At 37.0% G+C, this 22,278-nt stretch overlaps 1 protein-coding gene across 3 annotated transcripts in view; it reads left to right on the forward strand.

The window, feature by feature from the left end:
• pik3cd (phosphatidylinositol-4,5-bisphosphate 3-kinase, catalytic subunit delta) overlaps nucleotides 1-21,735 on the forward strand; it is a 70,211-nt gene extending 48,476 nt beyond the window's left edge. The window contains exons 13-23 of one of the 3 annotated variants that reach the window (XM_062054288.1): nucleotides 375-496; nucleotides 568-711; nucleotides 785-884; nucleotides 3,976-4,142; nucleotides 10,173-10,282; nucleotides 10,363-10,441; nucleotides 10,524-10,691; nucleotides 12,113-12,236; nucleotides 15,333-15,478; nucleotides 15,551-15,683; nucleotides 20,738-21,735. In XM_062054288.1, coding sequence (XP_061910272.1) covers nucleotides 375-496; nucleotides 568-711; nucleotides 785-884; nucleotides 3,976-4,142; nucleotides 10,173-10,282; nucleotides 10,363-10,441; nucleotides 10,524-10,691; nucleotides 12,113-12,236; nucleotides 15,333-15,478; nucleotides 15,551-15,683; nucleotides 20,738-20,875 — 1,431 coding nt within the window. In that variant the 3' untranslated portion in view covers nucleotides 20,876-21,735. The remainder of the gene's footprint in view (nucleotides 1-374; nucleotides 497-567; nucleotides 712-784; nucleotides 885-3,975; nucleotides 4,143-10,172; nucleotides 10,283-10,362; nucleotides 10,442-10,523; nucleotides 10,692-12,112; nucleotides 12,237-15,332; nucleotides 15,479-15,550; nucleotides 15,684-20,737) is intronic. The other 2 variants (XM_062054287.1, XM_062054290.1) reach the window with 2 other exon arrangements.
• The last annotated feature ends 543 nt before the right edge of the window (nucleotides 21,736-22,278 follow it).

Below are 22,278 nucleotides of genomic sequence, written 5' to 3' on the forward strand. Positions count from 1 at the left end.
CCTATTATATCTCACATTCTATGTTGTGTTTTGGAAAAAGGTTTTCATAAACGTTACTTAATTCATTGTAAAAAATAATGCAAAAGAAAACACATTTTTATGCATATGTAAATGTATTCAGTTATAAACATTCATTCACTTTCTTATTTCCTTCATGGATCTAAACTTTACCGCTGCCGGTATTTTTTTCTACATTTTTATTGTAATATTTTCAGAATGTGTTTGTTCTATTTTTGGCCAAAGTAAGACAAAGAAAACAATCTGAAGTTGTCTTTATTTTGTATTTGTAATGCCATGATTTTAATAGTCCGGCTTGCGTGTGCACAGCTTTTCCTCCATATGGATCTAAAATGAGTTTGACACCCTTGCTTTAGATGGTGAATCTCCTGAGGAACTGGCCAGAGCTCCCTGCTATCCACGCCTTGGAGCTGTTAGATTACAGTTTTCCTGACCCCGCGGTGCGTTCTTTCACCGTCAGATGCCTCCGCAAGCTAAGGTACTCACATTTCCAACATGTTGCTTCTCAGCAAAGCCATTTGTGCAACATCATCTCTTCTCTGCCCACAGCGGCGATGAGCTGCTCCAGTATTTAATCCAGCTGGTCCAGGTCCTGAAGTACGAGTCCTACCTGGACTGTGACCTGACAACCTTCTTGCTAGAGCGAGCCTTATTCAACCGGAGGATAGGACACTTTCTCTTCTGGCATCTCAGGTGAGGCAAAACCCCAGCAACATCCACGTGTTTCTTGTTGACGACTTAAAAAAAAAAGAATGTTTCATTTTAGGTCAGAGATCCACGTGGCATCTGTCAGCTTAAGGTTTGGCCTCATTCTTGAAGCGTACTGCAGGGGGAACATCCACCACATCAAGCTCTTAACCAAACAGGTACTTGTAAATACAAGAGCATTCAAGAGTAATCAGAGAACACTCATTTGCAAAATCATCAAATTAAGGAAACCGATCTTTAGGCTTATCTTAACCTACTACTGAATTTATTTGGGATCCAATTAGTAAGAATCCAATCAAGCTAATATTTATGATGATTGAACATGTTTTATTGCATTTTCCAGATGCAATTTTACATTCCATCTGGATTAGATCTGAATCAAAAACAGTTTCTGACCCAGCATGAACGTACAAAAATATTTTTCATAATTTAACCAACACTTGCATACAGTATTACCTAGGGCTGTCCGATAATGGCTTTTTGCCGATATCCGATATTCCGATATTGTCCAACTCTTTAATTACCGATACCGATATCAACCGATATATGCAGTCGTGGAATTAACACATTATTATGCCTAATTTGGACAACCAGGTATGGTGAAGATAAGGTACTTTTTAAAAAAATTAGTAAAATAAGATAAATAAATTAAAAACATTTTCTTGAATAAAAAAGAAAGTACAACAATATAAAAACAGTTACATAGAAACTAGTAATGAATGAAAATTAGTAAAATTAACTGTTAAAGGTTAGTACTATTAGTGGACCAGCAGCACGCACAATCATGTGTGCTTATGGACTGTATCCCTTGCAGACTGTATTGATATATATTGATATATAATGTAGGAACCAGAATATTAATAACAGAAAGAAACAACCCTTTTGTGTGAATGAGTGTAAATGGGGGAGGGAGGTTTTTTGGGTTGGTGCACTAATTGTAAGTGTATCTTGTGTTTTTTATGTTGATTTAATTAAAAAAAATAAAATAAAAAAAACGATACCGATAATAAAAAAAACGATACCGATAATTTCCGATATTACATTTTAACGCATATATCAGCCGATAATATCGGCAGGCCGATATTATCGGACATCTCTAGTATTACCTCTTACTTGTCAATAATAAATATTGTATAAAAACAATAGATTCGTTCTGCTTTGGTATGGTGCAGGCCAGCACTTATATACTCTAAATCAGGGGTGTCAAACTCATTTTAGCTCAGGGGCCGCATGGAGGAAAATCTGTGCACACACTGGCCGGACTATTAAAATCATGGCATTAAAACTAAAAACTAAAGAAAACTTCAAATTTGTTTTATTTGTCTTACTTTGGCCAAAAATAGAACAAACACATTTTGAAAATATTACAATAAAAATATAGGAAAAAAAACAAAACAGCAGCGCTAAAGTTTAGATCCATGAAGGAAAGAAAAAAGTGAATGAATGTTTATAACTGAATACATTTACATATGCATAAAAAAAATTGGGTTTTTTTGTATGATTTTTTTTAATGAATTAACGTTTATGACAACCTTATTCCAAAACACAATATAAAATGTGAGATATAACAGGATAATGCATATATTTATCATTTGTTTTTAAATGGTTACAAAGAAGTGGGACCCCAAAAATTTAATGTGGGTCCCCATTTTTATGACTTGGGGGCCATAGATAATTCAGTTCCGGCCCGCGGGCCTTGACTTTGACACCCCTGCTCTAAATGCTTTGCCAAGTTGACGTTCTGTCATCTTTTAGATTATTTCTTTCTTTAATTTAATTAATTTTATCCACTTGGAGCCTAACCCAGCTGCACTTGGGTGGAAGGCGGGGTACACCCTGGACAAGTCTCCACCTCATCGCAGGGCCAACACAGACAGACAGGCAACATTCACACTCACAGTATTTTGAATAAATTGGCAAATTTTTTTAAATAAAAATGTTCAAAGTGGGCCCTATTCAGCAATAAGTTCCTAACTTTTCCTCTTATCTTTCTTCCTAAGTGATTTCCTAAGAGGAGTCCATTTAAATTCATGACGTGTTCTTAAACGGCCAAATTGTTCCCACCTGCTGTTCTTAAGTTGCTGAATGCCAAATGGTTAGCGTGTCTTCCCCATATAAGGGCACAATTCCGTCGAAAAAGCCGAACATCAAACACACGGGGAAAACACAAACAGATTACAGAAGAGAAATTCGTATAATCCCGCGGGGTAAATACATAATGTCAAAACGTAAGTTTAAGAAAGGGGGGACAGCTCTCGGTAGCCTAAAGCGTTCAAATAAATTTTTGCCACTTCGGGCAAATAGGTCCACATGGTCGTGAAATACGCGTTACCTCCCCATGGCACGATCTGCGGCATCTTGCAGTAGCAGCAAAAACATTGCCATTGTGTGAGTTGAGTTGCAACAGGGTGTGAGAGGCCTGTTGGTCTTTTAAAGAGTCACCAATCACTAAATCAACGCCCCGGTAATTGATGATTGTGTGTGTGTGTGTGTGTGTGTGTGTGTGTGGGCCAAAGAACGAAAGTTGTTCTTAAGAACGGTTGCTGAATGGGGGCCATTGTCTTTAGGGTGTATTGTCTGTAGAATTTTGAGGACAAAAATCGTTTTCCCCATTTTGAAATATTGCTGCAACAGAACAAAATGTGGAAAAGTGAAGCGCTGTGACTACTTTTGAAATGCACTATAAATCGACTTACAACAAACAATAACTTCATTAATAACAATGAGCATGTTTTGTAGTGCACTGCTTTTCAAATAGAGCTTTTAAGCATGATACTGCAAGATACTGATAAAGCGCGCCCCGCCGGCATCGCACCGCACCCCCCAGGGGGTCCGCCTACTACTGTATTTCAGAAGGACTGCTGTATTTTGACTGGTTAGTGTTTCCTTATTAGTTGGTGCCCCACTTTAGTTTTTTTACAGGTTTCACTTTTAGACAGATGAAAGGTTGCACACAACAGTATAGCTCGGTTGGTAGAGTGGCCGTGCCAGCAACTTGAGGGTTGCAGGTTCGATCCCCGATTCCGCCATCCTAGTCACTGCCGTTGTGTCCTTGGGCAAGACACTTTACCCACCTGCTCCCAGTGCCACCCACACTGGTTTAAATGTAACTTAGATATTGGGTTTCACTATGTAAAGCGCTTTGAGTCACTAGAGAAAAAGCGCTATATAAATATAATTCACTTCACTTCACTTCACAACCCAACAAACTCTCAATGAAAATTGTTTGCCCCTCTCTGTTATGTACAGAATGAAGCTCAAGGCAAAATGAAGGTCCTCAGTGAAATCATCAAATCTGGGCCACAGAAAATGAACGCCGAGGACCTGAAGCTGTGCATCAGACAGGACTCGTACACCGAGGCTTTGTCCAACCTGCTGTCGCCGCTCAACCCCAGTATCATCCTCGCCGACATCTGGTTAGAGACACACACACACAATAACTGTTCAAACTACTATACTGACCTAAATATAATAAGACCTTCACAAAAAAAATGGTCCTCTTATATCAAGGGTACAGAAATGTACACATGCAAACCAACAGGTGGCGCAAACAACTTTCCATAAATGAGTCAGGGCTTTTCTATCTGTCACTCACACACACACACACACACGCATGCACGCACACACCAGTGACATGCTAAGAAACATGTCTTGAAGATTGTTACCAAGTTATGATGCTAATTTTACAATAATGGTCATCAAAAAAGCAAAGTATAGCAGTGAGGAAAGAATAATATCCTTGTTTATACTTCTTTTTTTCACTGATATTAACAAAAAAAAACAAGTTAATAATTTTTTTTGCTAGGGCATTTGGAAATGAATTGCAATGTGATCAAATGTACAGTTTGACTGGTCACTAGCGAGCACCAGAGAAGGCAGAAAGTAAAGTCTATGCCGTGTTTTGTTTGGGAAAATATCTGAGTTTATCACTCAAGTTGTGTAAAGAACAAATAAATATCTTGTCAGTGGGGAAGTGCACTTTTTAGGGGGGAATTTTGTTTATTATTCACAATCGATACGTGAGAAAAGAACACGTCTTTCTCTTTTTTGTGTGTTTTAAATAGGGAAAAATTGCTAGCAAGAGGCGGCTAACAATGCAGTTAATGGGGTTTGACCTATTTTACCTATAAAGCCCTCTCAAAAACCGCCAACCGCATTTTATTTATGCTGTAAGTACAGGTGCTGCTCAATTAACTAGAATATGACCAAAAAGTAAAATCTAGTTCAGTCATTTCGTTCAAAAAGTGAAACTTGTAGATTATATAGATTCATTACAAACATATGTGTGTATATATATATATATATATATATATATATATATATATATATATATATATATATATATATATATATATATATATATATATATATATATATATATACATACATACATTGTACAGGCCAAAAGTTTGGACACACCTTCTCATTCAATGCGTTTTCTTCAATTTCATGACTACCGTATATTACCAAATAAACGCCCTTGGGCAAATAACCGCCCATGTCCTAATAGCCGCCCGGGGTCTGACCCCATGGGCTGTTATTTGCATAATTTAGATTAAAATGCTACTGGGGTTGCGTTTGCTGCAGTATTATTGTTTTGATGGTTTTATAGAGTACTTGGTGCCATAATTTTATTTTTCCTGTATGCTGCTTTACTTAAAACTTTGAGTACTGTAGCCTTTATTTTATTTAAGTGACAGTATTATTGTTCTGTTTTGATGGTGGGTTTTATACTTGAGTACTTGGTACCATAATTTTATTTTTCCCGGTAGGCTGCTTTATTTAAAAAGTTTATTTATTTTTAGTACTGGTATTCTATTCAAAAATTGTTGCACTACTGCCATGTTGAGGCCTTGTTGATCTCTTGTCTTTTGATAGCCTACCTCATGTTGATCTCTTGTTTTTTTGTTTGTATGTTTACAATAGCTTTTACATTTAAAGTTTTTTGTACGAAAAAAAAATACTGGACAGTAACCATTGTAACCAAATAATGGCCTGGTGCAGGCTGGTGCAAAAATAAATAAAAGCCTTGTGCAAATAACCGCCTGCTTCTTTTAAACGCCTGTCTCCAAAATCGATTTTGTTAAATAAACGCCCGGGCTACTATCTGGTAATATACGGTATTTACATTGTAGATTGTCACTGAAGGCATCAAAACTATGAATGAACACATGTGGAGTTATGTATTTAACAAAAAAAGGTGAAATAACTGAAAACATGTTTTATTTTCTAGTTTCTTCAAAATAGCCACCCTTTGCTCGGATTACTGCTTTGCACACTCTTGGCATTCTCTCGATGAGCTTCAAGCACACCTGCGAAGTGAAAACCATTTCAGGGGACTACCTCTTGAAGCTCATTGAGAGAATGCCAAAAGTGTGCGAAAAAGTAATGAGAGCAAAGGGTGGTTATTTTGAAGAAGCTAGAATATAAAACATGTTAAGTTATTTCGCCTTTTTTTGTTAAGTACATAACTCCACATTCATAGTTTTGATGCCTTCAGTGACAATCTACAATGTAAATAGTCATGAAAATGAAGAAAACACATTGAATGAGAAGGTGTGTCCAAACTGTTGGCCTGTACTGTATATATATATATATATATATATATATATATATATATATATATATATATATATATATATATATATATATATATATATATATATATATATATATATATATATATATATATATATATATATATACATATATATATATATATATATATATACATATACATATATATACATATATATACACATATATATATACACATATATATATATACACATATATATATATACACATATATATATATATATATATATATATATATATATATATATATATATATGTGTGTATATATATATATGTGTATATATATATATATGTGTATATATATATGTGTATATATATGTATATATATATATATATATATATATATATATATATATATATGTGTGTATATATATATATATATATATATATGTATATATATATATATACACTACCGTTCAAAAGTTTGGGGTCACATTGAAATGTCCTTATTTTTTAAGGAAAAGAACTGTACTTTTCAATGAAGATAACTTTAAACTAGTCTTAACTTTAAAGAAATACACTTTATACATTGCTAATGTGGTAAATGACTATTCTAGCTGCAAATGTCTGGTTTTTGGTGCAATATCTACATAGGTGTATTGAGGCCCATTTCCAGCAACTATCACTCCAGTGTTCTAATGGTACAATGTGTTTGCTCATTGGCTCAGAAGGCTAATTGATGATTGAAAACCCTTGTGCAATCATGTTCACACATCTGAAAACAGTTTAGCTCGTTACAGAAGCTACAAAACTGACCTTCCTTTGAGCAGATTGAGTTTCTGGAGCATCACATTTGTGGGGTCAATTAAACGCTCAAAATGGCCAGAAAAAGAGAACTTTCATCTGAAACTAGACAGTCTATTCTTGTTCTTAGAAATGAAGGCTATTCCACAAAATTGTTTCGGTGACCCCAAACTTTTGAACGGTAGTATATGTATATATATTTATTTATTTTTCTAACTAATGAAAATCCCAAATTCAGTATAAAATTTGAATATTACTATTGACCAATAAGTAAAAAGATTTCTAGAAATGTTGGCCAACTGAAAATTATGAACATGAAAAGTGCGAACATGTACAGCACTCTATACTTGGCCGGGGCTCCTTCTGTCTGAATTACTGCAGCAATACAGCGTGTCATGCAGTCCATCAGTCGGTAGCACTCCTCAGGTGTTATGAGAGCCCAGGATGCTCGGATAGCAGCCTTCAGCTCTTCTGCGTTGTTTTGGTTTGGCGTATTGCATTTTCCTTTTGACAATAAGATTTTTTATGGACTTGATGTAAGACCAGTTTGCTGCCAATTAAGGACAGGGGACACCATGGTCCTGAAACCAGGCAATGGTGGTTTTGGCACTTTGTGCAGGTGCCAAGTGCCTTTGGAAATTTAAATCTGCATTTCCATAAAGTTGATCAGCAGCGGGAAGCATAAAGTGCTCTAAAATTTCCTGGTAGTGACTTTGGACCTCAGAAAACACCAGTGGACCAACACCAGCAGATGACATGGCACCCCAAACTATCACTGACTGTGGAAACTTTACTGCAAAGTCAGTCACAGTCAGTGATCTTGGACCTCAGACTTTTACATTATGTTTAAAACTTGCACTACCCGCTTCACATACTGTAGCTCATCTGGTTAATTCACCATGTAAATATTGTCTATCTTCAATCAATCAATCAATCAAAGTTTACTTATATAGCCCTAAATCACGAGGGTCTCAAAAGGCTGCACAAGCCACAACGAAACCTTTGGCTCAGATCCCACATCAGGGCAAGAAAAAACTCAACCCAATGGGATGACAATGAGAAACCTTGGAGGGGACCGCAGATGTGCGGACATTAAATTCTAATATTGAGTTGAAAGAAAACGCTGCAGCCGCTATTCTTTGTACATTATTTGTACAACATTAACGCAAAAGAGTTTACTGTACACACATTCATACATAACAAATAACATCAAATTCAAAATAAGACAGCTCCACATTACATACAATCGTTATGCCAGTATTGATCACACAATAGCCATTAAAAATACAATTGTTTTAATACAATACAGTTGAAAACCAAACAGACCAAAAAGAATAGAAAATTATAATTATTTATGTTTAAATATTAGGACCGTCAAAATTATCGTGTTAACTCATGTGATTAATCACAAAAAATGATCGCATTAATCATAAACACAGTTAGAAGCTCTTTTACCTTACACAGTCAGTGATCAGATCAATGCAGATGTTAGTACAGTCAGTACAAAAATGAGTGAGGAGACTCCAACTGGTGTGCTCGCTGGCAAATTTCACTCCTAAATACAGCCTGAAAGAACTTTAGATACAACTTTTACCTAGTTTTGTGCAAATGAATGACATGCAATCAAGTAAAACATTTTAAAACGTTCCCCGATGACATTCTGACAATAAAATTGCATTTGTGTGCAAATATTTAGGTCTTTTCTTAAGCAAATTGTGTTCATTAACCACCTTTGATTAATCATGATTAATCCAAATTCCAAAATGTGATTAATCCAATTTAAAAAAAAGTAATAATTTGCCAGCCCTGGTAAATACTGTATATAAAGTATTAATCTTTTACAGAAAGTTACTGAATTAATCCCCATGACCAAAAATTAAGTGAATTCCAAGCTGACGTCTGCTGTGTGAAATTAATTTGACAAAAAGGTAATAAAAAGCGACCTTCTGTTGACTGATGCATGGAATGTTGCCGACTATCTCTGAACAATGTCTGTTTCCTGTCGAGTATTAATGGATTTTTTTGGTTAAAATAGTTTTTTCAGTTAAACAAGCCAGCTGGTTATTAATTTGTTCAATGTTTTCCCCAAAATCATTCAAGCTCTATTTGTCTTTATAAGAAGTTTCCCCAAAAACAAGTCTTGAAAAAGAGGGCTCGTCTTATATTCAGGTTAATACGGTTGACGTCTGCGTGTCCGGTCCGAGCCGCTCCAACACTGCGACCATCATCAAATGGTGAAATGATATTTTATTATGAAATTGATGGTGAGAAATAAGCAGCGTAGTGGTCTCACTATTGATTATTGACTATTTTATTGATTATGGGACAAGCAGTAGAAAATGGATGTATGGTACTTTTTCGTCACTTATTGTTTGTCTTTGGTACACAATGTGTATATTTTAGACCATTGGTTATTTGTTTTATTTTTGCAAAAATATATGTATCTATTTTTATATTGCTCTTTTTATCTTTGGCATGAACATTATTATGTAAACTGGAAGTTATTGTTTTTTGGGGGGGGTTTTTGGGTTCTTTGTTGTTGCTATTTTGGTATTACAACATTGTATTATTTGATCATGTTGTACTGCATTGTAATCTTTTGTTTTGTGGTTGTGTGATGTTTTTTGCCTGGACCCCAGGAAGAATAGTCTCCACTGCGGTGTAGTAGACTAATGGGGATCTTTAATAAACTAAACTAAACTATTGAGACTTCCTCCTCCCAATAAGCCTGTCTCTCCTTCCCGTGTGCAAGACAACCACAAGGATAAAAATTAGGGCTTTTTTTTGTCACAATTGTATAAAATTGTTGTAGTTAATCATTTTATTGCAGTTGTTATATGTGTTTTGTGTACAGTTTAAGTGACTTAAATGTGAATTTATCTATCATTTAAATTTACTGGTACATTGAAACTCGACTTACGTTTGTACATCACAGTTGTAGGAACGGAACTGGTTTGGGTTCTAAGGACCACCTGTACTACTATAGCTTTTTTATTGCTTTCATGAATGTAAATACATTACCTTTGAAGCCTAAAATGATCAAAAGATATGGATCATGTTTAGAAAAGCTGTGAACCCATCATAATAAGCGTTTGCTGTTCCAGTTCAGAAAAGTGCAGATTCATGGATTCGAAGATGAAGCCGCTCTGGCTGATGTATAAAAGTCCGTGGGTTCAAGGAGACATGGTGGGCATTATCTTCAAGAATGGAGATGGTGAGTTGCAAAAAAACAACATAGATCACGTGATAATTGAGAAGCAAGAACAAATACGTATTGTACATTACTCCATGCAGATCTTCGACAAGACATGCTGACCCTGCAGATGATCCAGCTTATGGAGAACTTATGGAAGAAGGAAGGTTTAGATCTAAGGTAGGTCTTCGTTATTATTATTCATACTCATGCACAGCAAAAACAAAACAAAACGGTAATTGGCTGATTTTTGTGAGGACAGAATGATCCCATATGGCTGCTTGTCCACGGGGGACAAGATGGGCTTCATTGAGGTGGTGAAGAACTCGGACACCATCGCCAACATCCAGCGAAACAACAGCAACAGTGCCGCCACTGCTGCCTTTAACAAAGATGCCTTGCTCAACTGGCTCAAATCCAAGAATCCAGAGTGAGTGCCAAAATATACAACTATTAATTTTTTTATATTGTCACTGTATATTTCCCGTACGCAAGCAAGACCAAAACTTTGATGTTTCATTGATGATATAGTACATTACACATGCGCTCAAAAATCTGTCAAAATGTTTTAGTACGACTTTGGTAAGCTACAAAGCCGCACCGCTTGATGGATTGTGGGAGCATTACGACTACCGTAGTCAGACGCACTGTGCTTCAACATACGGGTATTGTTATGGTGTATGTGTGTGTGTATAAGGCAGTGTTTTTCAACCTTTTTTGAGCCAAGGCACATTTTTTGCGTTGAAAAAATCCGGAGGCACACCACCAGCAGAAATCAGTAAAACACGAAACTCAGTTGACAGTAAAAAGTTGTTGTCGCAATTGTTGGATATGACTTTAAACCATAACCAACCATGCATCAATATAGCTCTTGTCTCAAAGTAGGTGTACTGTCACGACCTGTCACATCACGCCGTGACTTATTTTGAGTTTTTTGCTGTTTTTCTGTGTGTAGTGTTTTAGTTCTTGTCTTGCGCTCCTATTTTGGTGGTTTTTCTCTTTTTTTGGTATTTTCCTGTAGCAGTTTCATGTCTTCTTTTGAGCGATATTTCCCGCATCTACTTTGTTTTAGCAATCAAGAATATTTCAGTGGTTTTTATCCTTCTTTGTGTGGACATTGTTGATTGTCATGTCATGTTCGGATGTACATTGTGGATGCCGTCTTTGCTCCACAGTAAGTATTTGCTGTCGTCCAGCATTCTGTTTTTGTTTACTTTGCAGCCAGTTCAGTTTATTTTTGGTTTAAGCATTAGACACCTTTTAACCTGCACACTGCCTCCCGCTGTTTCTGACATCTACAAAGCAATTAGCTACCGGTTGTCACCTACTGGTATGATAGAGTATTACACGGTTAATCTGCAGAGCTCTAGACAGCACCGACACTCAACAACAACACATATTTGCAGACTATAATTACTGGTTTGCAAAAAATATTTTTAACCCAAATAGGTGAAATTAGATAATCACACAGACTGTATTTCATGGCACACTAGTGTGCCGCGGCACGGTGGTTGAAAAACACTGGTATAAGGACCACAAAATGGTACCTTTTAGGAGACGTTTTGTTTCCCCTGATTATGCAAAACCGACTTGTCTTCGCTATTAGACATCTGACTTGCGCGTTTGAGCGCCACTAAGAGACAAATTCAATTAACGAATATGACGCTGATTGGCCAAAATGTGCAAAGAAGTTGCGAGCATTGGACAAAGTTGTGCGTCGGGGATTGGTTGAGTTTGCATGAATTGGCGCAATCATGATATCGCACATTTTCTGGAGGGACTGAATAACAGGAAAGTGACTAAAAATGTGTTACCAAAACAAGATTTGAAGAGAATTGTGCTCTTCACCAGAGACAAGCTTGAGGAAGCCATCGAGGAGTTCACACTGTCCTGTGCTGGCTACTGTGTAGCTACTTACGTCTTGGGCATTGGGGACCGTCACAATGACAACATTATGATCAGGGAAACTGGACAGGTGAGAGTTACATTACATTCTATTGCACTTTCTGACTAAACTTATCATGGAAATCCACCACCAGAGGGCGCTTGTTGATCATTAGCAGGGCTCCGGCAGCATGTTTACAAGCCCATGTTTACAAAGGCTGATTTAGACACTTTGTAGATAGTGTGTCATTCAGATGCATGCATTATTCAATGACAAATAACCATAAAAAATATATATATTTTATTTTGTAGTGAAATTTTTTGATGCACATCAAAAAAATGTAAATATTATGAGACCACATCGTGTTTTTTCAAAAAAAAATTCCATAATATATATAATTTGCGGGCTGCAGCTAATTGTTTTTATTGGTTTGCGGCAAATCCAAAAATACAATCAAACAAGAAATCTAAAAAGGAAATAGAAAAAAAATCCATCCATCCATCCATTTCCTACCGCTTATTCCCTTCGGTTAAATTAAAATTTTTCATATGTATTGTTATTTATAAAATTGTTTTGTCTTTGAATATATATAACGTCTTATCAGTGTGATAACAGTTTGGACACTGGTGTAAGCTAACTATTTCACTGTTGCGCACAAACACAGTCCGCTACCATGAATTGTTTTACGTGGACCCCGACTTAAACAAGTTGAAAAACTTATTCGGGTGTTGCCATTTAGTGGTCAATTGTACGGAATATGTACTGTACTGTGCAATCTACTAATAAAAGTTTCAATCAGTCAATCTGTACTGCATTGCCTGTGCTATTGTCTTTCAGACAAAAGCACCACATTCACGCTATTATTTAACCCCAAGGTTTGGGGTCGAATTGACTTGAGATTTCTCACACAGCTCATTGCACTCTACAAAACACCCACTCTAACTGGAAGCTGTATGGTCAAATCCCTACAAGATGTGGAACGAGCTTTTAGAGGAGTGACAAGCACAAGACTGTAAGATTTGAGCAAGATTGATGGAAAAACAGGGCTGCCATTAATTCAAGTGAAATGTCTTTGTAGGGGTACAAGTAAAACTTATCAACACATTTTCCACCAGTCATTGGCCGTTTGTCGAGTTAGTGTCATGATCTGCAAGATAGTTTTTTGTTTTTTTTTCCTTGTTGTTTTCTTGTGTTTAGTGTTTTCCTGGCTCACGCTCCTATCTTGTTCCACTTTCTGTTTTGGTTATCTCTTGCCGTGACTCCACTTGCTCTTGATTAGTGATCAGAGGACTCACCTGCCTCTGATCAATAATCAGGAGGGTTTTATATGTCAATGTCACCTTCCTTGTGACACAAGTTTGTTTGTCTGTTATGACTAATGTTCATGGTGTGCCTTTTGATTTTTACCGGCCAAGCCCTAATCAAAAGGCCTTATCTGCACTTTGCCTACCATCTCTGCATCATGGGGTCACGCCAACAGCAACCATGCACTATCGTGATAGTTTAAGCATTATCTGTATTACATATATGAGTGCAAACTATAGTAGGCACCACAAATTGATTGATTGAATTTGATTGATTGAAACTTTTATTAGTAGATTGCACAGTACAGAACATATTCCGTACAATTGACCACTAAATGGTAACACCCAAATACGTTTTTCAACTTGTTTAAGTCGGGGTCCACATTAATCAATTCATGGTAAAAGTAAATGTAAACTGGGATCTGCGAACACTGGGACTGTAAATGTCATTTACAGTCCCAGTGTTCGCCACAGCACTGCAAACTATTTGTGGTGGTGCATGATTTGCATAATTATTAGTCATGTAATTGTATTGACCGCTGAAGGAGAGAAATAACGTATCATTTCTGTTGCTTCTTTTTGTTGTTTCTGAGCTGCCTGTGAGTGCTTTCAGATAGGGGAAAGTCCCACAGCAGTACCCACTACTTGTTTAGTTTCAAAAAAGATACCTGCTTTCATGTCAGCACCAAATAATGCAAGAAAAAGTTACTAAATTTGTTGCTAGTCACTTTAAGAAAATACTATTTTGAGGTGTCTAAATACACGTTATATCCAATCCAATCCAATTCCATTTATTTATATGGCACTATTAACAACAAAACTGTCTCCAGAGTGCTGCACATAAAAAAGAAACAATAAAAAGTAATCAAATTACAAGCATTTAAAATTAAACAAGTAAACAAAAACAAAAAAAATTGAATAAAATAATAAATTACACCAATAAAATAGAATAAAACAATAAAAACTAATCGATATAATAGACTAAAACAATAAAAGACACAGAGGACCACAAGACTCACGCCGATTTAAAAGCCATAGAATAAAAGTGGGTTTTAAGACCAGACTTAAAACATTCAACAGTGGGGGCCATTCTGACATGAGGGGGCAGAACATTCCAAAGTTAAGGGCCAACAACAGAGAAGGCCGTGTCTCCCCTAGTTTTAAGCCTCGTTTTAGGCCCCACAAGTTGGAACTGGCCCTTGGACCTCAACGTGCAAGCCGCAGCATAAATTTGGATGAGGTCCGTGATGTACTTTGGGGCCAGTCCGTTCAAAGCTTTAAAAACAAACAGGACAATTTTAAAATCTATTCTAAAACGAACAGGAAGCCAATGCAGCGACAGTGTCGCTAAGTTGGCATCATTGATCCTTGCTGCTATGTCTTCTTATTCTCTGGCTGACCAGGTGTGCATGAGGTGTGCTAAGAAGCAGAGTTATTATGCATGCCACCACCTGCTGTTTGGAGTTGTAACAATTAGTTATATTTACAGGTAGTCCCATTATTTATTTATTTATCTGTACAGTGATCTATTTATTTATATCTGCACCTTATTGCTTTTTTATCCTGCACTACCATGAGCTAATGCAACAAAATGTTGTTCTTATTTGTACTGTAAAGTTAAAATTGTAATGACAATTAAAAGGAAGTCTAAGTTTTAGTCTATTATAATGTGTTTATGAATGAGGGCAAACAGCTTGTCCCAAATCTATTAATGATAGCCTGCTACAAATAAATAAATTATATTGGGGGGGAAAATGTATACCCCACTAAATTCTGTTTCATGATTAGTCAGTATATTGTGTTTTTGTTGAGAGATTCTCAAGATGCTGCATGTGACTGATTGTGATGCAGCACCTAACCTTATCATCCTCCTGCTCTTCAGCTCTTTCACATCGACTTCGGACATTTTCTGGGCAACTTCAAGCGCAAACTGGGCATCAACAGGGAACGCGTGCCTTTCATTTTGACGTATGACTTTGTCCATGTGATCCAACAAGGTCGAACGAACAACAGTGAGAAGTTTGAGAGGTACATTGTTTTATTACAGGAGTCTCTGATTTATTCCCTGAGGTTTTGTAACAAAGACTTGGTGTCCTTCAGGTTCAGGGAATACTGCGAGCGAGCCTATAAGATCCTGTGTCGGAATGGCACGCTGTTTGTCAACCTCTTTGCCATGATGAAGGCAGCCGGACTGCCTGAGCTCACTTCCTTCAAGGATATTCAGTACTTAAAGGTATATTTTTCCAACATCTATCCAGTTCAGACTCACAGGGAAGCTGGAATGTCCAAACAATCTTGCCGATGTCTGATACACACTTAATTTCCGATAACGACATCAACCGATATACATATGCGCAGCAGCTCTTCCCTCAAACTAATGTCAGGTGACATGTAGTGTCATGAATGAACACAATATCCTTCTTTAATTGTGGCGCCACTGGATGCTTTTCACAAATAGAAACACTGTTTGTGCAAAATAAGACCCAAATTTTATTAGGGATGGGTACAGAATGCGGTACTGTACCGAATTGATTCACGTAATATCGAACGATACCATATTTCAATACTTTTGTTGCTCATGACGTCACATCCGGCTCAAACACTTGGCTGGTAACAAGCATTCAAGCAGCACTCAACCTAACATCCTCTAGATCAGGGGTGTCAAACGTACGGCCCGAGGGCCGGCTCAGGCCCACAAACAGGTTTTATCCGGCCCGCGGGATGAGTTTGCCAAGTATAAAAATTAGCCGAAATTTTTGAATGAAAGAAACCGCTGTTCTAAATTTGTACACTAGATGTCACTATAGCAATCCTCTGTATCTTTGTAGATGCTACAAGTTTAAAAAACAAAAAACAAAAACAAAACATGTTAGTACACCAGTCGAGGAAAATGAGCAAACTACATAAATAACATCCTGTAATTTGATTTTGATATTTTTTTTATCTTGATAGATCGAAAATTAACAGCAATGAGTTGACTGATGAACATTATCACATAATTTATTCAGAAACTAGAAATAGCGACAAATAAAGACAGAATACTATTAACCGCAACATGTAAGTGTGAAAAACCCCCATTATGATTTGTACATTTTCAGAATGTGCTAGTTCTTTTTTTAAACAAAACTATTTGAAGTTGTCTTTATTTGTAAGTTATCGTGTCGTGATTTTACCAGTCCGGCCCACTTGGGAATAGATTTTTCTCCATGTGGCCCCCCATCTAAAATGAGTTTGACACCCCTGCTCTAGATCATTTTACAATTGTGCATGCCAACAAAGCAAGCATGCCTAGATGTAAGCACAAGTTAACACTTGCAGGGCATTACTGCCTGACGCACCTCCGACAGTGCCATGTGGTGCTGGCTGCAGGGTCGTCAGCCGGGAGCCACCCTTCACGGATGTTTCGCTCCTTTAATCCCGGAACATCTCTGGGTGGTGGAGCAGCGACAGGGACGTCTCCCTGCCACCCCCTGCAGCCAGCTGGAGGATCCATAATGTACCCACATTCTAACCCCTGTGTTATTGCTGTTGTGTATATGGAATGAGTCCCAAGGGACTATGCATGGCAGGGACGTCCATCTCCCTGAGTCAAGCGTGGGCCTGACCGCATACCATAACATGGCAGCAGGGAAGCCTCCCTACTGCCCCTTGTCTACACGCCTTGCTTTCCCCACGCCTTGTCGTTTCTTCTGAGCCACAACCAGAAGCTCCCCTGTTCTGCCTCCTCTGCCAGGGCTTTGAGGGCCTTCTTTAGATTGGAGCCTTTGATCCCGAGGGACTTTAGGAGTCGCTGGGTGGATGCTCCAGTGTAGCCTCGACAGCCAACTTCTACTGGATAGGTGAAGGGCCTCCATCCTGCTTGTGCACACTCACTTGCCAGCTCTGAGTACTTGCCTAAAATAATATTCTTTACATAAACTAAGGCTCCACTTTTCCTAAATGTGGTAGCTCAATGCTAATTGGCTTTGCCATATACAAGCTACTGGTTAGCATTAGTGACTTTACAGTGCGATTTCGACAACACCTACAAAGTAATGAAAACTACAACTAAGATGCACGTTACAATCAAAACAGAAAGTGTGTAATAATTAGGGATCTGTACCATTTACATTTTAATCAATCAATCAATCAATCAATGTTTATTTATATAGCCCTAAATCACAAGTGTCTCAAAGGGCTGCACAAGCCACAACGACATCCTCGGTACAGAGCCCATCAATACTAGTACCAAGTTTGTACTTGAAAAATGGTGCTGGTGATTAAACGATGCCTGTATTTTTAAAACAAATTAATTTTTGTAAAAGAAAAACACAAAAAACTTTGTATTCATATATAATTTGGTGACTTTCTAGTTGATCATACTAGTGATCTAAATAATTTATTTTATAATATAAATCGAATAACTCTGTAATACAATTAGAAATAAGTTATACAATTCACAAAAAATTGCCATAATTATTGCAGCATTACAGTACATTGAGAATGTGCAAAAAGCGACTTTTGTAATATTGATGCTTATAATTCTGGGGGTTTGCGAATGCAACCTCACTCACGGTAACTGTCATTGGCGCATAATGAAAAAGTGCTCTGTTGTTGTTGTTGTTGTTGTGATAGCATGAGGGCTGCTGTTGACTTGTTTAGGGCAGTAATCAAAGAAGAAGGGCATCAGACTCTGGTTGCTTCGCTACATTACTTACAAGACGTTACTTTTACAAAATCATTGCCAAACACTTTAACACCAAAATGATACACCTGGTTTCGGTGATCATGCCTGATTATAAGTGAAATACTTAGAGCATAAAGACTTTGTAGGTCTCAACATAAGACAAGACCGGCACATTCAACTTAATGACAAAGACTACTCTCTGGTTAGACAACACAAAGTACTCTATACACTACAGCCATCTAACACCCTGTAATAGCAACTACGTGCAAAGTCTACTATATAATACTAGCAAATGAGAATCAGAAGTGTACCGGTAAGTGTAACAACTGGACAGCACAGTTATCATAATTAGCTGATTGTATTTTTTACATTTTTACTACACAATTAACATTTATTCACACATGAGCACACCCAAAAGTAACAAAAATTGGTACCGCTAAGTACCGATACTGATTCCAGGGTACTAGGAATTGGGACTGTATCAATTCAAATGTGAAAGGCACCCATCCATATTTGTATGCTGTGTAAGCTGTTGACAAAGTCTCATATTTATTTGCAACATTTTGTCTCAACAAAATAATCAATGAAAAAACTCACCACCACAACTAAAATAACATGTTCTCCTGTGTTATTAACATTTAAGATGAGTTATTATTTGTCACACCAGGTTAGAGTCTGTGTTTGTGTTAAATTATTATTCTCCTTAGTGTTGTGGCCTTTTATGTTTTTAACGCTCGTTTGCTCCCTTGGTTACGTTTTCTTATTGCTAGGTGGCTGATTAGCCGCACCTGCTTTCTGTTTTTTCTCACTTTGTTCTGCTTATATTCCGGTGTTTTCCCTGTCTTAGTGGCTGGTCCATTGTCCGCTGTTTGTTAGACACAACGGTTTGTTTGTTGCTTTTGTAGTGTGTTTCACGCTACCTATGTTTTCACTTTGCTAATCTTCATGCTACGCTAAGTTAGCATCAGTTCTATGTTACGCTGCCTTGTGTATCGAAGTAAAGATTTTTCTTACCTGCACGCTGCCTGAGGTCCTCCGCATCTTTGGAATCGCCAGTGTTGGGGTAATTACTGAAAACCAATAACTAGTTACAGTTACTAGTTACTTTATTTCAAAAGTAACTCAGTTACTAACTCAGTTACTTACACCAAAAAGTAATGCGTTACTGTGAAAAGTAACTATTTAGTTACCTATATATTTTTTAAATGTTTTAATTTTTTTTAAGGCCCCCTTTAATGCCCTTTTAGCCTTCATTTCAGTACTGTTATTGCACTGGAGAATAATACAATCTGTTGATCAACTTGACATGCATTTGCATCACTGAACTCTGCTAAGCAATGTGCTCTACATACAACACACATAGACAAAGATATGTTTCAAAGGGCCAATTTGTTTCAGGCCAGAACAAATTGACAAAACTATTTTAAATAGCTGCAACATAACATACATAGGTAACAAACAGCATAATAACAACATAGCTGTAAACCGAGGAAGGCACACACTACATACACAAAGCCTAACCAGGCGTTTTTTTCTCTCAAGGAATTCTGAAATAAAATCATGTCTGAAGCCCAGAACACTCTACACATTTCCCCAGTTTTAGTTTAGCTATAAGGAAAGATTGGCCTGGCCCACTAGCATCCCTCTTTGTGTTTGTGAACTTTATAGTCTATACATTTAGAGTGATGTGATAATCAAACACTCTAGAAGTCTAGAATGAAAAAACAACAGTATATAAGAGAATTGACAGAGTGTGTGTACCTTCAGTGCGCAGTGCCTCATTAAAATCCAGCAGCTGTTGCTTAGGAGGTGAAGTGTGTATCTCTTTACTAGCTTCGTCGAAGCATGTTGCTTTTGTAGCTGTTTCAGCAGATTTGATTTGCTAGGATAGGATCTTTGATCCAAGACACAACTTACATTGAACTAAAATGTTCTTTTCTTTGTGGTCGACAAAAGAAAAGTAGTGAGAATATCTCCATGTTAAGAAACTGGGCTTCGGGCTTCGCTACGTCTTGTTAGTAAACACAGACACGCCCCCTCCCACACACACACACACACACACACACACACACACACACACACACACAAACACACACACAGACTTGTCGCCTCTTCCACAGCGCTCCAATAAAACAAACTCAGATCTTCTCAGTTTCTAGCCGATACTACATAAAAAATAACGTAAAATAAAGCAGTAACGCATCATGTGGTAACTGTAACTGAGTTACTGAATATAAAAAATATCGCGCTAGATTACTATTTACCGCCAAAAGTAACGCGTTAGTCCCAACACTGGGAAACGCAGACACTTTACAACATGCCAGCATACGACATTAGTCTTTTGAATAAATTCACAAATCAGAATCCAATAATAGAAGGCAATTTGGAAAGATGTACAATTTTACGTGGCACAAACATCCATATAAAACAAAGTATTCTCAGGGCATTCAATCGATTGCAACTGGACTGTTTGGTTAGTCTTAGAAGACGTTTCGCCTCTAATCCAAGTAGGCTTCATCAGTTCATGGTCATAGACCGAGATTGGTCAGAAAAAAACTATACTGATATATAATACTATATCGCAATTTTGTTGTTGCTAAGTTTGTTTTGTTTTTTACTAGGACTCTTTAGCTTTGGGCAAATCAGATGAAGAGGCACTGAAGAATTTCAAAGTCAAGTTCAATGAAGCACTGCGGGAAAGCTGGAAGACCAAGGTCAACTGGATGATGCACTCTCTGGCCAAAGATAACAGACCGTGAAGGACAGCTCAAGTTTCAATCTAATGGAGGGAAAACGAAAGGGAAAATACAAACCCGGTGGCATTCACCAATTGTTTACATGTGATTGCTCCTGTTTGAAGGATGTTACGTCTCAATTGAAGGCAACCAAAGACAGTGGAACCATCATGGAGCCAATTTGTAACACACCAGTGGTACTTCTACTTGAAAACTATGGATTTATCACAAATAAACATCATGAACTACAATAATATTGATAAAATGTACATGCTGTCAGTCACGGACTACAATAATGAGTCAGATTTATATTTTACTGTGTTTTATTTATTGATAAATACTTGTGCAAACATTTTTGTTGGTTTTACAGCTGTATTAGTTCATATATAACAATATACTGCTTTTACAGTGCCTGTCTGGTAAGATATGGAAAATGCTATTTAATTGGTTGAAAACTGGTTGAAAACTAGAAACATATTTTAGAAGTATTTTATTCTCAGGTGCTGAAAAAAGATGAAACATGATACTCGTGCCGGTGTGCAGTCCAAACAAACAAGCTGTGTGCAGAATATGATTGTGCATTTCTTGCTTTATTATAATGTAGTGTTACTTGCCTTGTATTTTTAAGACCAATGTGCCATTATTACAGAGATTACATTTCTGTATCTAATTGTGCAAAATTGTGTTATTTAATTTGATCATATGTGCTTAAATTGCTTTACAAGCTTTTTATCTTACCGTCCATTATTATTTGTATGTGTCTTTTTATTCTTAGGGCTACACGGGCCTAGTGGTTAGTATGTCGGCCTGACAGTCAAGAGGTTGAGGGTTCCAATGCCCGTTGGGGCATGTCTTGGAGTTTCTCCCCGTGTGTGTGGTACTTCTTCGCACATACTAAAAACATGTATGTTAGGTTAATTGGAGTAAACATGAGTGTGAATGATTTTTTTGATTACAGTTGAAACTCAAAAAACTAGAATATTGTGCAAAAGTGCATTCGTTTCAGCAATTCAACTTCAAATGTGAAAATAATATGTGATATAAAGGCATTACATGCAAAGTGAAATATGTCAAGCCTTTATTCCTATAATTTTTCAATTTTAAGTTTTCATAAGATGAAAGCCGTAATCGGCGAAATTATATCAAAAGAAGGCTTGAAATATCTTGAGTTGCATGTTATGAGCCCATGTCATGTATTTGTTTTACCTTGTAAATCTAATCGCTAGAATAAACGAACCTTTGCACGATAATTACATTTTTTGACTTTCATCCGCACTGCAAGTGTTGCCCCGGATATAAGAAAACCTCTAACATAATATAACGTCCCTTTTTTCAGGATGCATTTTTGGATTTCATTAATCATGTTATATTAATTGGTTGTCCAACCCTAATGATCATGATTATCTTAAAATTAACTTCTAAGGTGC

This window comes from Entelurus aequoreus, linkage group LG07 (assembly GCF_033978785.1).
Source record: "Entelurus aequoreus isolate RoL-2023_Sb linkage group LG07, RoL_Eaeq_v1.1, whole genome shotgun sequence".
Lineage (NCBI taxonomy): Eukaryota > Metazoa > Chordata > Actinopteri > Syngnathiformes > Syngnathidae > Entelurus > Entelurus aequoreus.